At 35.7% G+C, this 13,870-nt stretch overlaps 2 protein-coding genes across 4 annotated transcripts in view; one reads left to right on the plus strand and one right to left on the minus strand.

Annotated features, from left to right (window-relative positions):
• LOC109622760 (tachykinin-like peptides receptor 86C) overlaps positions 1–13,870 on the plus strand; it is a 436,364-nt gene that overhangs the window by 207,344 nt on the left and 215,150 nt on the right. The window lies entirely within an intron of this gene.
• LOC109400459 (protein artichoke-like) overlaps positions 1–13,870 on the minus strand; it is a 41,470-nt gene that overhangs the window by 20,273 nt on the left and 7,327 nt on the right. Inside the window, exon 1 of one of the 2 annotated variants that reach the window (XM_019672963.3) lies at positions 278–2,261. The exons of the other annotated variant lie outside the window; for it this stretch is intronic. Coding sequence (XP_019528508.3) covers positions 278–297 — 20 coding nt within the window. The 5' untranslated portion in view covers positions 298–2,261. Of the gene's footprint in view, positions 1–277; positions 2,262–13,870 lie in introns of those variants that run through there. 2 annotated transcript variants of the gene reach the window in all.

Genomic DNA, 13,870 nt, shown 5'->3' on the forward strand with positions numbered 1-13,870 from the left:
TCGTGAAAATGTTAAGTCAAGGTAGATGAAAACCTGACTATTTAACGCGAGTTAAAAACAAAACGCTGTTTTTTTTACGACGGTTTTCGAAATGACGCGGTTTCTATTACGCGGATTGATTAAAGTTTAAATTGAGTTTACCAAATTATGGTGATAGTGTGCAACCATACACAGAAAACGTAGTTTAAGTGTCAATGAAATGTAGTAATTGTCTAAGATACCAATGAAGATCATTGAAAAAAAAAACGGCAACAATATTTGTCTCACTTTTACTTACAGTATCAAGATTCCTTTCATTTTGAATTAGATCTCAAACGACGTCACTCTCACTGGTAGCACTGAATGTTTGACTGGAAGAATCAATCCCAACCGCATCTTATATGCTTGTGGTGATTGAAAACTTTAGATAAACATTTGGGTGGTGCAATATTTCGGCGGAATCGGACTTGAAGTGGCATGCGTTGAAATTGTCGTATCGAGTTGCAAAAAATGTCCTAAGCGAGATCCTTTCAGTAAGGGAACCGAATGTTTCGATTGCTTGAGTTTTTGAAGCTGGTTTAAAACAATCATGATACGTTCATGGATATTGCGTGCTTGCAAACGTATCCCTGAAGAGATTTCCGTTGAACTGAGCATTAACGATTGATTTTAATTCATTCATTCATTCGCGGTTTATGCAACATGCTGAACGAGAACTGAAGATACCGCATTGACAGGCATTCTGGGCTATCATATACTCTAGAAGAGCCTACCTATTTAAGGAAATTGAATTGGAAACTCGTCAAACATTCTTCTGAACTTCATCGCGGAGAATTTCCATCGAGTATGTTTAATTTTGTCTGCATCTCTAAAATATTACAATGAATCTAGAATGTGTCGATTTCAGTATTTGTCCACATCGAACAAGTGTGGTCCACCCTAGGCATCAGTCTCTGCTGCTTTTGAGGCGAACGACAACGCAATAACAGCTGCGACTACGTACATTCGAAATAAGAAATTCATTTGGGTTAATCTTAGTACGCTGCTATATGAAAGATCGTAGCGCACATTAGGGACATCTGGGGCGAAACGCTTCCCCATCTTTTTTCTTCAAGGATTATCGGTTTTGGAGCTTTAAATATTTGTCAGTCTACTAATAGAACATTATGTCTCATTGCATACGGCCTGGTGGAATTGAGAGATATGCATCAGGTAATTTGTGAGATGAATTAATAAAATCAAACAGCTTGATTTTGGTGTAAGTTTATCGGTCGTTTGTTGAATGTTGAACAGCGGTTGTACTATGTTGATTGAGGGCAATACTAATCGTATCAAGTATGTAATTCCCATTTTTTAACATTTTCATTTTCTGGTATCGATTGGAGCAACATGCATCCCATGTTGGATGGGGCAGAACAACCTTCAGAAAAAAAAGCTGTAATAATCTTTTGAAACAAACTATTGACGCACTTTCCTTAATAAGTGCGTATTACCCCACAGTCCCCTACAAGGCCAGTTTTAGTTTGGCAATGACGAAAATGTCACAAAAATCCCCTTATAGTTCCACCCAACAACGGTTCTGAATGAACGCAGTCGCGGAAGCCGACGTCAGTTCGCAATAATTGATAACGACTTAGTTCTTTTTTTGTATGGCTGCATCTTGTTCTGTTCCTTTTTCTCTCCAGGACTTGTATAGGCAGCCTAATCGTTTCCAAATGGTGATAAATTGGTAAGTACAAGGAACGAAAGAACGAGAAAGCTGTGCGCATAAAGCACTGGTGAGGATGACAGTGATGATGGGGAAATAGTTATTTATGCAACAGATTGCAAAATGATGATTTTTTCAGCACGAGTTGTACATTGATCCAACTAGGCTTGCCGAGTTGGATAAATACAACGAGTGCTGAAAAAAAAACGAGTTTTGCAACGAGTTGCATACAAAGTTTTTTGTATTTACGAAAAACACCTATCGATTACCACCATCATTTGCTAAACGAACATATTCTGAGACAACAGGCAAGCGGGCTTCCACGTGTTTTGGCCTTTTATCCAATCAAGTAGGCGTTTTAGTAGACCGGCTGATCAGGACAGACCGAGATGACTGTCACAAATTTTCAAGCTCCCGTTCAGTTCGGTCTGGCACTTTTCCTTCAAATTCTGCAAGAAAAAAAAATGCCGAAAATTAACTGCATTTCGTGCTTGAACATAAAGGAGATATACTTCTGGCAAATTCACTTAGTTTGTAGTACAAAAAAGTGAAAAAGAATCATCAAACTTGCCATTCAAACAACATGTAACACACTTACGAGTGCCGAAAAGTAGTACTTTTCGGCACTGTTGTTCAAGTGTTGAAAAGTAGGTCTTTTCACTGCAATTTCACTGATGGAAAAGTAAGACTTTTCGGAACGTAATTACAAAAAAATATTTTTTGTAATTGCATTGCGTTTTCCCCTACTTTTCACTCGCGGTTGTAACGATAAAACGGCCTACTTTTCTTCACTAAAACAAAAGTGCCGAAAGTACTACTTTTCGGCACTCTTAAAAGTGCTGAAAAGTAGCACTTTTCGGCACCTTTGTCAGAACTCACTTTTCGATAACACAGCTGCTACTTCTACATCCTCTGATCAGCTCGAATCCGAATCAGGACTATTCAGATTCAGATTAGGACTGCAGATCATGCATAGAAGCAGCAGCAGAAGCTACTTTTGCTCTTGCCCATGGTACGATTGTGGTATGACGACGACGGAAATTTGCAAATTTCTGACAGCTACCCTATCATAGCCTACCTGATGAAACAAAAGCACCACGCTGACGCGCATGAATGCTGCCACGTGGTTCGTCTTAATACATATACCTGTAGCAAGATTGTACCAACAATTATACTGAATAGGTATTTTTGCAATTACAAAAAACTTTGTATGCAACTCGTTGCAAAACTCGATTTTTTCAGCACTCGTGCTGAATAAATCATCATTTTGCAACTTGTTGCATAAATAACTATTTGTATTTTTTCAAGGTTTATAAAATTTATAAAAAGAAGTTGTGCCAGGCCGACCTGAAGTTGAAATTTATCCAGCCTTGTTTTGCCGTTCAGGTCATTATTTTTACAGATTTTACCCATTATCAGATAGAAAAAACTGGTTAAAGTTCATAGAACGAATACGGCTTCCCAGATAAACTGATACGATTATGATGGCGACCATAAATCGCATAATGTGCGTAGTTCGAGTATCAGGAACACAGTCGTAATAGCAGCCATATCTGGTATACTGAGTAACGTTACATAAACAATCGCGGTTACTAGACCAACCTGAAGCCTACTGTATATTATTATGAATATTTGGGACATTAAGGGTAGTCCAAACTGTCCTGAAGTGTAGCTTTTGACAGTAGTTATTCTCACAATGATACATCTCACTATGTAGCATTACACATTTAACCGTAATACGTAATCTCCCTGGACGTGCTAGATTGCAAATCGTAGCTTCGTATAATGAAAGAAATTACCGTTGCACCCGTAGATTTAGGATCTCAACTCAAGAATAGTTTGGATGACCTAGGATATCCAGCAAAATTGTTCTGCATCATTTTCTACCCTTTTCATACTATTGTGCATCAAAACTACAGAAAAACGTGGGGAAAATTCTATAAGAATGCTTGGAAAAATTCAAAGGGTTGAATAACCAAACTTTAGGGCATGTTTTGGCTGTTCTGGTGATATGATACTATTTATAGAAATGAATACTTTGACGAATACATAGTTCGTTAAGGACAACGATCGACAACAGAAATATCTACAAAAGCCATCTAAAAGATTTCAAATTGGTCAAGTGGTTAAAAAGTTATTAGGCCCTGAAGTTTTTTTTTTTTGTAAAAATAATAAAAAAATAAATTAAATAATTGAAAACTCATATTTTGCGTCACTTTAAAAAAAATGTTCTACAAGTTTTTTTTCGAAATTTTATTGAGAGATTCATAAAAAAGATTGAAAATCGGTTGAAAATTGAAAAAGTTCTGGCCCCTGAAGTGTGAACACCTTTTTATTACTCGAAAATTCAACTTTTCTAAATCTCAATATTTTTGACTCAAACTCAGACGTTTCTCTTATTATGTCAATTGAGTCCAAAAGAGTTTACGAATTCCAGGTTTCAACCTTTTAAAAGTAAGCCGCAGCCTAATATGCAGTTATGGGCAGTATTCACAGATGAAAATTATGAGGTTTACACGTCATGTAAACTTCATTTTAGTCATGTTAACTACGTGCTATTATAGTTTACATGATGTATCATGTAAATTTGTGTTATACGTCATGTAATCACTGTGAATCATGCTGAATTGCATGACATATAATGGAAGTTAGTGGAGCCTCGTAGCCGTGCGGTTAGGGTCACCAAGCTTCTAATCGCACCATGCTATGGGGTGAGGGTTCGATTCCCGCTCCGGGCGATGAAACTTTTCGTAAGAATAGTTTCTTCTCCGTATCCACTGGTGCATGCTCCGTTTGTCCCTTGTCTAGTGTTTAGGTTTCATTCAGTCTGTGCAGCCTCTGGCTGAAGACGGTGTCCGCGTCTTTTTTTTTTTTTTTTTTTTTTTAAAGTTTTCATGATATTCCATGACATTTACATTATATGCCATGTAAGCTTCTGTGTAGAAATACTTGATGGGATTTTCAAAGGAAATACAAACGGAGCTCCTGAAGTAATTGCTACTGGAACGATTACAGGAGTTTCCAGTCAAACGTCAAGTGGCAGTCCCAGTGGAATTTCTAAAAGGATTCGCACTGGAACTCCTGGATGAATTCCTAGGAAATATACCAAAGGAATCTCCAATGGAGCCCCTAGAACGATTCCCAGGGGAAATCCTAAAGGATTTTTTAGTTGAACTTCCAGAAGAATTCCCAATGAAACTAGAGAAATTTCCTGTGGAATTCCTTGAGGAACTTTCAATGGAACTACTGGAGTAATTGCCGGTGGAACTTCCAGAAATATCCCCAAAGTCGCAGTGGAAATCCCTTGCCTGTGCACATTTTTTCTTTTTTCTCGCTCATTCTTTTTGTTAAACGCAAGAAATATTTGTTTACGAGGGTGAGTGAGAAAACAAAGGCTGCGCACGATAGAGGTGGAAATTTTTGAAGAATCCACAGAGGAATTGCCAGTGAATCTCCTAGTAGAACTTTCGTCAGTGCAACTTCTACAGAAATTCGCCGTAAAAAACTTTGAGAAATTCTCAATGGAGCTACTAGAGGAATTCTCAGTGGAAATCCAAGCGGAAGTCCCTGCAGGCTTCAAATGTGTGTAATCAGTTTCGTACCTTTTAATTCTGCTCTATTAAAATTAGGGCGGAATTAAAAGGTACGAAACTGATTACACTCATTCGAAGAGGGTATTCTGCTTAGAGGGTTCGAAAAAGTCGGTACAAGATCAACTCTGCAGGCTGTTAGAGGACATCATCGACTATGATTAGGATCCTTGAATTTTAACCATAGAAGCGAATACCTCCGTGATTTAGACCTGGTTTCCACAACTCTTGCATCCAGCCTGTTATTGGTTTGATAGCCTCCCTTCTCAGCCCCCATATGGTTTCAATAATGTTTAAATAAAAATCATGGTTTGACAATATGACTTACCAGCTTTTCGAGATCTACGTAGAAAAGAACTCATGTTGTATTCTCACGCTTATTTAACCTGTGAAATACACTTAAAACTATTCTGCTTAAATGCCTTCTTAAAATTTTAATTCTGCTGATTTGGTTTGGAGGTTTCCAAACTATATACTTAGTCCAGAGTTAGTTGGTTCAATGAGGAGTGTCAGAAGGTAATGGATGGGAATAACGCTGCCAGAACCCTGCAGTAATTTTATGATGCCCGCAGCACAGAGAGTGCTCCATTCACCGCAGAAAGAAAAAAAACTGTATGAGGAGAATCCCGACTAGGAAATTAAATCATGTTTATATCATATTGTGTTATGATGTTATAATATTTTTCTATAACTTATTATGTTAGAAACTAGATGCAGGATGATGTTAAAATAACTAAAATTGTAACAAAAAGTACTCTGGTCTAATCAAGATTATAACCTTTTTTGTTATAATTATATCAAAATTATAACAAAATATGATATGAATTCAAGCCTCAGATTTACTATTACAGATTTGATACAATTTTGTAACATAAATATTCAGATATCGAAGACTTAAAACCTAATTATAAAAGTTATAAAACAACATTGATAACACAATATGATACAATTGAATTATAGTATTTTGAAAACACCAAGGATGTTGAACATGATTATATCACAATGTGTGTGATGGCGGAAAAACCGGAAGACATTCCAGCAAGAATTTCCAATAGAATTCATGCCGTAATTGTTGCAGGATTTTCTGGAGCAGTGAAGAAATGCCTGAAGGAATTTGTGAAAAACCGCTGGAAGAATTTCTGAAACAATACTTGGAAGAATTTTGGAAGAAATCCCTGCAAAAGTTGCTTAAGAAATCTCTTGAAGATTAAAGAAAAACACTTTTGAAGGTTTCATGAAATGTCTCAAGGAGTCCATAGAAGAATTTTCAAAAGAATTGGAAAGGAATTCCAAATTTATGTTTCTCAGGTGGAATTTATGAGGAAGTTCATGAAAGGTTTTCCAGGGGAATTCTAGCAGAAATTTGTTGAGCAATGTCACGTGAACATCGAACAATTTCGGAAGGTATCAATGGAGTGTTTTCTAAGCGATAATAGAGCTTTCTTTTTTCTAAAGAAATTTATAGAAGACTTTCTGAAGGGGATTTTGGTCAAATTACTAATGTAACAATTGACGATATGTGGAAGAATTTCTGAAGGAGTTTCTGAGGATTTACTGAAGGAACTACTGGAGAAATCTTTTGAAATAGTTCAATCTTTCAGGTGATTCCGAAAAATCTCAATAACTTTGTGAAAATTGAACCAAATCGTGTCAAAATTTCACAGCATATAGTATGAATAAAGTACTATCAAACGTATTTATCCAAATAAGGCTGTTATATTGATATTTAAATTAATGTGGCTTAGTGTATACAACAGTGACATGGGGAGACTTGATCCCTCGAGGATTACACACACATTATACATGTGAGAAATGAAATTCTATTTGGAAGCCTCTATTTACTCGGAATTCTAGTATATTCAATGATAAAACGTGTCTGATTAATATTATTTTGGTACAAACCACAAAAAGGGGGATCAAGTCTCCCCATTTTCAAGATACGGCATATCCTTAACAATTGAGGGAAATCTTATAATTTCAAATACACCGTATGCATCAAAAAATGCAAGAAAACTTGAGAAGAAAATGAATAGGAAGCTTCTGGAGTTATTTTCCTTTTAAATTAACCATGTGCTCAAAAGGGGATCAATTTTGACCCATTTTTGAAAAATACATCATAAGACATGCCTACATAAAAACACAGTTTTGAAAACTTTTACAATAATTTAAAGTCCTTCTATTGTGTATAAACTTACAATAGATGTTTACTTTCCATTCTGTACAAAAAATGGATCTAGTTTTGTGATTTTTCGTAAAGTTACAGGCAAATTAAGAAAAAGGGATCAAGTCTACCCAGTCTCCCCTATATGTTATAGTTTCAAAGCTATAAATTAAGAAAAGGAAGGGCAAACTTGGATTTTTCTTGTATTGGCAAAGACAAGGGGTGCTGCCACGGGCCGAGGGGTGATCCGATCGGCACCAAAATTTGGATTCACAAGGATACTGTAGCTTTCAATTGGTGCTAAGAGAACCCAAATCGGTTGTTAGACGGCTGAGATATTTATTATGATACACTTGGTCAAAAATCTCTCAAAAGGTTAACCTGTGTTACTCCCAAGTACTCTTTGAAAGATATCTCGAAAACCAAATGTCCACTCCTAATAAAATTGTATAGGGTTCTACTAGGATGTTATAGCTTTCATTTGGTGCCAGGAGAACCGAAATCGGTTGAGAGACGGTTGAGATATTTATTATGATACACTTGGTCAAAAATCTCAAAAAGTTTAGTTGAATAAATCCTAAGTAAAGCATTGTCCAGTTAGAATCCGGACGCAAAGGATAATTTATTGTGACGCTCTAAATGATCATAATCATATTTTTTTCACTGCAGTCTGATCATAAACAAGTCCTTTAATGACGGAGAAAATTTCATCGATTTTCTTGCTACGAGTGAAAAGTTATTTCAGATTGAAGACATACGAAGGAAAAAAATCTTGCACAAACATGCTGAAAATTTAGGGTGGTCAGGTACGACAGTCGCTAAAAATGTTAATATCTCCAAAACCATTACGTGTGATGTGCTCAGATGTTGTTAACCATGCCATGAGGAAGTGTCCAAGGAAGATTAAAGTTTATGTTCATGGATAAATCTGCTTGAAATTCCAAGATTTGCCAGGAAGTTCGAGCTCTGGACATCGTTTTCTAACATCACGATTTTGACAGCAAATGTGTACAAAGATAATAACCTCAAAAATCGCGTGCTGCTTTTCAAAAATGCCCACAAGGGATCTAAAGAGGTTTGAGCTACTTTGGTGAGCTATCACGACAGCCTGAGCTGTGCAGTGGGGTCATCATTGTTGGATAGTGTTTATAAACAAAAAAACACTCAAATTTCGCTTCATTGGAATTCACTGATAAGCCCTTAATTTCGCAAGAAGAGAAATATTTGGTAAAGTTTCTTTGGATTCCTAATCAGACTGGTAGAGGGTCTCAGGACACTACAGAGATGACCCGATTGTTAAACAAATACGCCGAAGGGGTTGATGTTAAAATTTACTACCATTGTGATTATCTGCGTCCGGATTCTAACTGGACAATGCTTTACACTTCGAAAGATATCTCTGTAACCAAATTTCCAATCCTAATAAAATTTCTGAGAAATCTACTAGGATGTTGCAGCTTTCATTTGGTGCCAAGAGAACCCAAAGCGATTGGCACACGGCTGAGATATTTAGTACCGTAAACCGGGGTCAAATTGATTAGCGGGGTGAAATTGATCATTCGGGTACTACATTGTAATTCCATACTAGGAACTCTTAAGCGTCGTAATGATCTTAAACTTTTTACGTCATCTGGTTCGTAGCCGTCTAGAGATGAGTGTAGACTTTTATTTTTTAGAAAAAAGTTGGTTTTGCCGTATTTTTTTAAGAAATTTGAAATGTATTTCTCATTTAGCTGAAATCATTGCTACTAAACAATCGATTGCTAATAGGACTTCCCGTAAATTCTCTGTTTTAACATTTTTGTGGAACCTTGGCTAGCAAGTTATGTAGCTAATCAGGACATGAAATAGTTTAAAAAAAGTTCATTTTATGATGAAATAGTCATTTATTGCGATAAAAATCACCTATTTCAAATTAAATTGCCTACCTTTAGGCGTTTAAAGGGAAATTTCAAAATTAAATTTTGCATTTAAAATATTAAATTCACTAGTTGTAAGATTTTAGACGCGTTATCCGGTTTTAGAAGAGCAAAATTAAACGGAGAAGTAAATTTTCCTTTCCAAACGATGCTTAATTGTATACTGATCAATTTCGCCCCAATGTGGCATTTCCAATTTTTAGATATTTGGAGTTATTTAACTCCAGTTAAAATTTGTTAAAAAGTTTAAATTTGTTGAACAAAATTCCGTCACATGGTTCTATGGAGATCCATAGGGTACTGGTTTTACAGAAATACTTTTGGCAATATTTGAATTGGCACTGAAGTTATCCGCAAAAGTTGTTTTAAAGTGATCAATTTGACCCCGGACTACGGTATGATACACTTTGTTAAAAATCTCAAAAAGTTTAGTTGTATAACTCCTAAGTACTCTTCGAAAGATATCTCGGTAACCAAATGACCAATCGAAATAACATTTCAGAGCGTTCTACTACGATGTTGTAGCTTTCATTTGCTGCCAAGAGAACTCAAATCGGTTGACAGACGGCTGAGATATTCATCAATATGCTAAATGTCAAAAATCTCTCAAAAAGTTAACCTATATTACTTCAAAGTACTCTTCGAAAGATATCTCGGTAACCAAATGTCCAATCGAAGTAAAATTTCTGGGCGATCTGCTAGGATGCTGTAGCTTTCATTTGGTGCCAAGAGAACCCAAATCGATTGACAAACGGCCGAAATATTTATTATGATACACTTGGTCAAAAATCTTAAAAAGTTTAGATGTATGACACATAAGTACTCTTCGAGAGATATCTCGGTAACCAAATGTCCAATCGAAAAAAAAAATCAATAGCGTTCTACTACGATGTAGTAGCTTTCATTTGCTTCCAAGAGAACTCAAATCGGTTAACAGACGGCTGAGAAACGTGCGTGACTTTTTTTTGTAACGCACATACACACACACACACACATACAGACATTTGCTCAGTTCGTCGAGCTGAGTTCATTGGTATATGAGACTCGGCCCTCCGGGCCTCGGATCGAAAGTCGTTTTTTCGAGCGATGTTTAAACCCTTCTTATGGGTGTAAGAAGGGTAAAAAGAAGAATTCTAAAGCATATTTATTAAAAATCTGAACTGTTCAGAACTTATAAGGGTCAAACTTTAAAATCTATTGCCCTTCGTGGAGTTCAATTTAGATTCATAAGTTTGGTTGAGAAAAATGTTTGAGCTTTAAATTGGAATTCAAACAAAATATTTAGAAGTTGCCCCTAGAATTGCCTTGAAGCTACTTCAAGAACTTGTCAAGCAGCTGTTACAATAATTTCTTTTGAATCGCTCCAAAAAGGTTTGCAGGATTTTCTTCAGAAATTTCTTGTGGAGTTTCTCCAGAAGGTTTTCGAGAAATTTATCACCCGTAACGTGGGTAGATCACCTTGGAATGGTGCGTTACGGTGTAAGATCTACCATTTCAAGTTTTGATCTTGCTATTTTCCAGCCTGGTTTATTTAAATGCAGGAACATTCCAGGATCAAGATTTGGTGTACTTTTCTACACTATTTATTGTTTAATTAATTTATTTATTTTATTCTATTTATTTTTCACTGCTAATATACCGTTTGTTTCAGAGGGATGGAGGTAAATTTAAACTATATATAAATAACAATTTACAAAAATATAACAGTGGAGAACGTATCACAATTTAATACTTTTTTCTATTTCAGATTTACAAGCAGGCAATCAGCGATCAAAACGGCGAAGTATCTCTTTCGTTAGAAAGGTCAAGATTACCGTACGATACAGTGACAAGTAGACCACGTTTTCCGCGTCGATTTATTCGTACCGAGTTCCATAATTTCGATATCTTTTTCGAACATTTACGATAATGTATTTCTGTTCATCACACGTTCAACTTATATTACGCGTTGCGAACATTCGCGGATAATAAATATAAACATCGGTTTTATTATCCCCAATCTTATTAACACGGGAACGCGAAAAAAAAAGTAATACAAGAACATAGATGAAACTCAAAAGCAACGATTCTAGTTGTTTAGTTGTCCAGTTTACTCGTAAAGCTACGGTGCAGGTTTCGGTTTTTCAGCATTGGCAGTAACACTAAGGGCCGATTTCTTCACCCTGGCTTAAGCGTTAAGCCAGGTTTAACTATATGGGTAAGCCTGGCTTACCAGTTAAGCCGAGGTGAAGAAATCGGCCCTAAACGGATTTGCATACAGTTTATTTTCTGACTGAGAAACGATAAGCTTAAAACGTGCGTTATTACGAGTGGATCCGACATAAATGTGGTTTAAAAAATATTCATACCCAGTATATAATTAAATTTAATACACAAACATACAATATAATTATTGTATTCTTCCGACAGCCGGCTGGCGGAAGACTAAATCATATCAAGGGTTGCATAGCTCACATCACTTACCAATGCACAGTGGTACCGGCATAGGCCAAAAATCGAAAAATTGATTTTCTAATTCATGAGTTTGTATATTTTTTATATATCAATGATGTTCCCAAGAATGCAGAAAAACCATTTTTATGTATGTTTGTGTTGCATATTTTGCTTGAGAACGTGGGTACTGTTATGCAATTTGACATTCTCAAAATTTATCGAGAAATTACATGAATTTTGAGTTGTACACCGCGTCTTCGTATAACAAAACCAAGTGGGTTTTCAAATGTTGTTCAACGCAGAAAACCAGAATAGATGATTCTTTCTGGATACGACTGAGGTTATGTACTGTTACGGTTTGGCTTCGCAGTCTTAAGGGGAATGGAAAAACACTAGTTTTTGATTATTCCCGACGTTTATCTTTCAAATTCAAAGCACCAAAAAGTGGAAATGGATGTTTTTGGACTACTGGGGCTGTGAGTAATAGGCACATAATTTTACCCATAGAATATATACTCAATAGAAATTCATGTAACATTTCAAACATGTTCTTAACCACATTTAATCAATCGTCAGCCATCAAATGATCAGATTTGAGTAGAAGAATCAGTCTGTGAAGGCTGTAGCTGCAAATATCTGCATATAAGTTTGCAGGATGTGTCGGAAGTTACCCGTTCTTTTTTATAAAAATATATTTTAAAATAGCTACAAAATTGTATATATACTTGTCCTTCTGGAACTGACTGAAATGCGTACCAAAATTATTGTAATTTTTACAGGAGATATTTCAATGCTTTTTACAATACTTGAAGGATATTTGATTTAAAAAAAAACTTTGTAAATGTTTTTTTATTATGAAAAAATACAGTCTGGAGGTATGACTTGAGATATGAGTAATTGCATAACAACCATTTTCATTTGGTCTTGTAAAAACTTGCCTTTGTAATTGTTTTATTTGATAAGAAATTTTGCATTTACTGCTAACATTGACAAAAATTCCTCAAAATCCATCCAGTACCTAAAACTGTAGTGCTGAGAGAAGGAGTAAATTGTTCGTTGATTAATATTTACTGGACATAATTCTTCATAATCTCGTCCCAAATCTGAATATTTGATCAATTTATTTACGTATCTCAATATTTGAATTGATTTCTTTGATATTATTGCAGGCACTCTGTCCAATATTTAGTAATGTAGAGCGATATTTGTATATATTTTGTTTAGAGCTATCTTTAAGGACAAGGTATTTGGAGTACATTGCTCAAAATTTCTAGAGCACCGTTTTTTAGAACCATTGAACGGATTTGGATTAAAATGCATCACGCTGTTGACAACCACTGAACAATTAGCGTGATGCATTTTCATTCAAATCCGTTCAGCGGTTCTAAAAAACGGTGCTCTAGAAATTTTGAACTATGTACTCCAAATACCTTGTCCTTAATTAAAAAAAAATTTAAAAAAATCCACGTACTTCATTACTGGACAGCATTTCCAAAGCAATTGCTAAAAACACAAACGACTGGAAATACTTAAATCTTTTTCAAAACGCAGGCCCATGAATCGTATGATATAAAAAGGTGTAAACCATTGTATTTCTGGTTTTAAAATTTCTTTTTACGTACGTAATGTGAAATAATCCCGAATATTTGTTTAAACTTTTGCAATTTGCAAGAAGTAATTGATTCTGTAATTGTACTATCGTACAATTGTTCAAAAGTCATTACTATTGGTAATTTGACACTGTAGTTATACATACTAATTCGATTTGTGATGATTTTTCTGTATTTCAACAATGAAAACTATCTTATTTCTAAGGAAAAGTCAGTATCATATATAGTTTTATTACAGCAGAAATAAAACCTACTACCGTCGTGCGGGGTGTCATTGGGCCAAAGTGGGGTGACATTGGGCCACTATTCCGTACATTTAGAGTACGACGGGAATGCATTTTGTGTGCTAAACTACTAGAATACAAAATTCTAAGATACTTGGCATCCACCATCAAGCTCTCTGACTTATATTGAATCCATAGGATCGATGGACCAATGTTACCCTCTAGGCCCAATGTCACCCCTAACGA

This window comes from Aedes albopictus, chromosome 1, assembly GCF_035046485.1.
Source record: "Aedes albopictus strain Foshan chromosome 1, AalbF5, whole genome shotgun sequence".
Classification (NCBI taxonomy): Eukaryota; Metazoa; Arthropoda; class Insecta; order Diptera; family Culicidae; genus Aedes; species Aedes albopictus.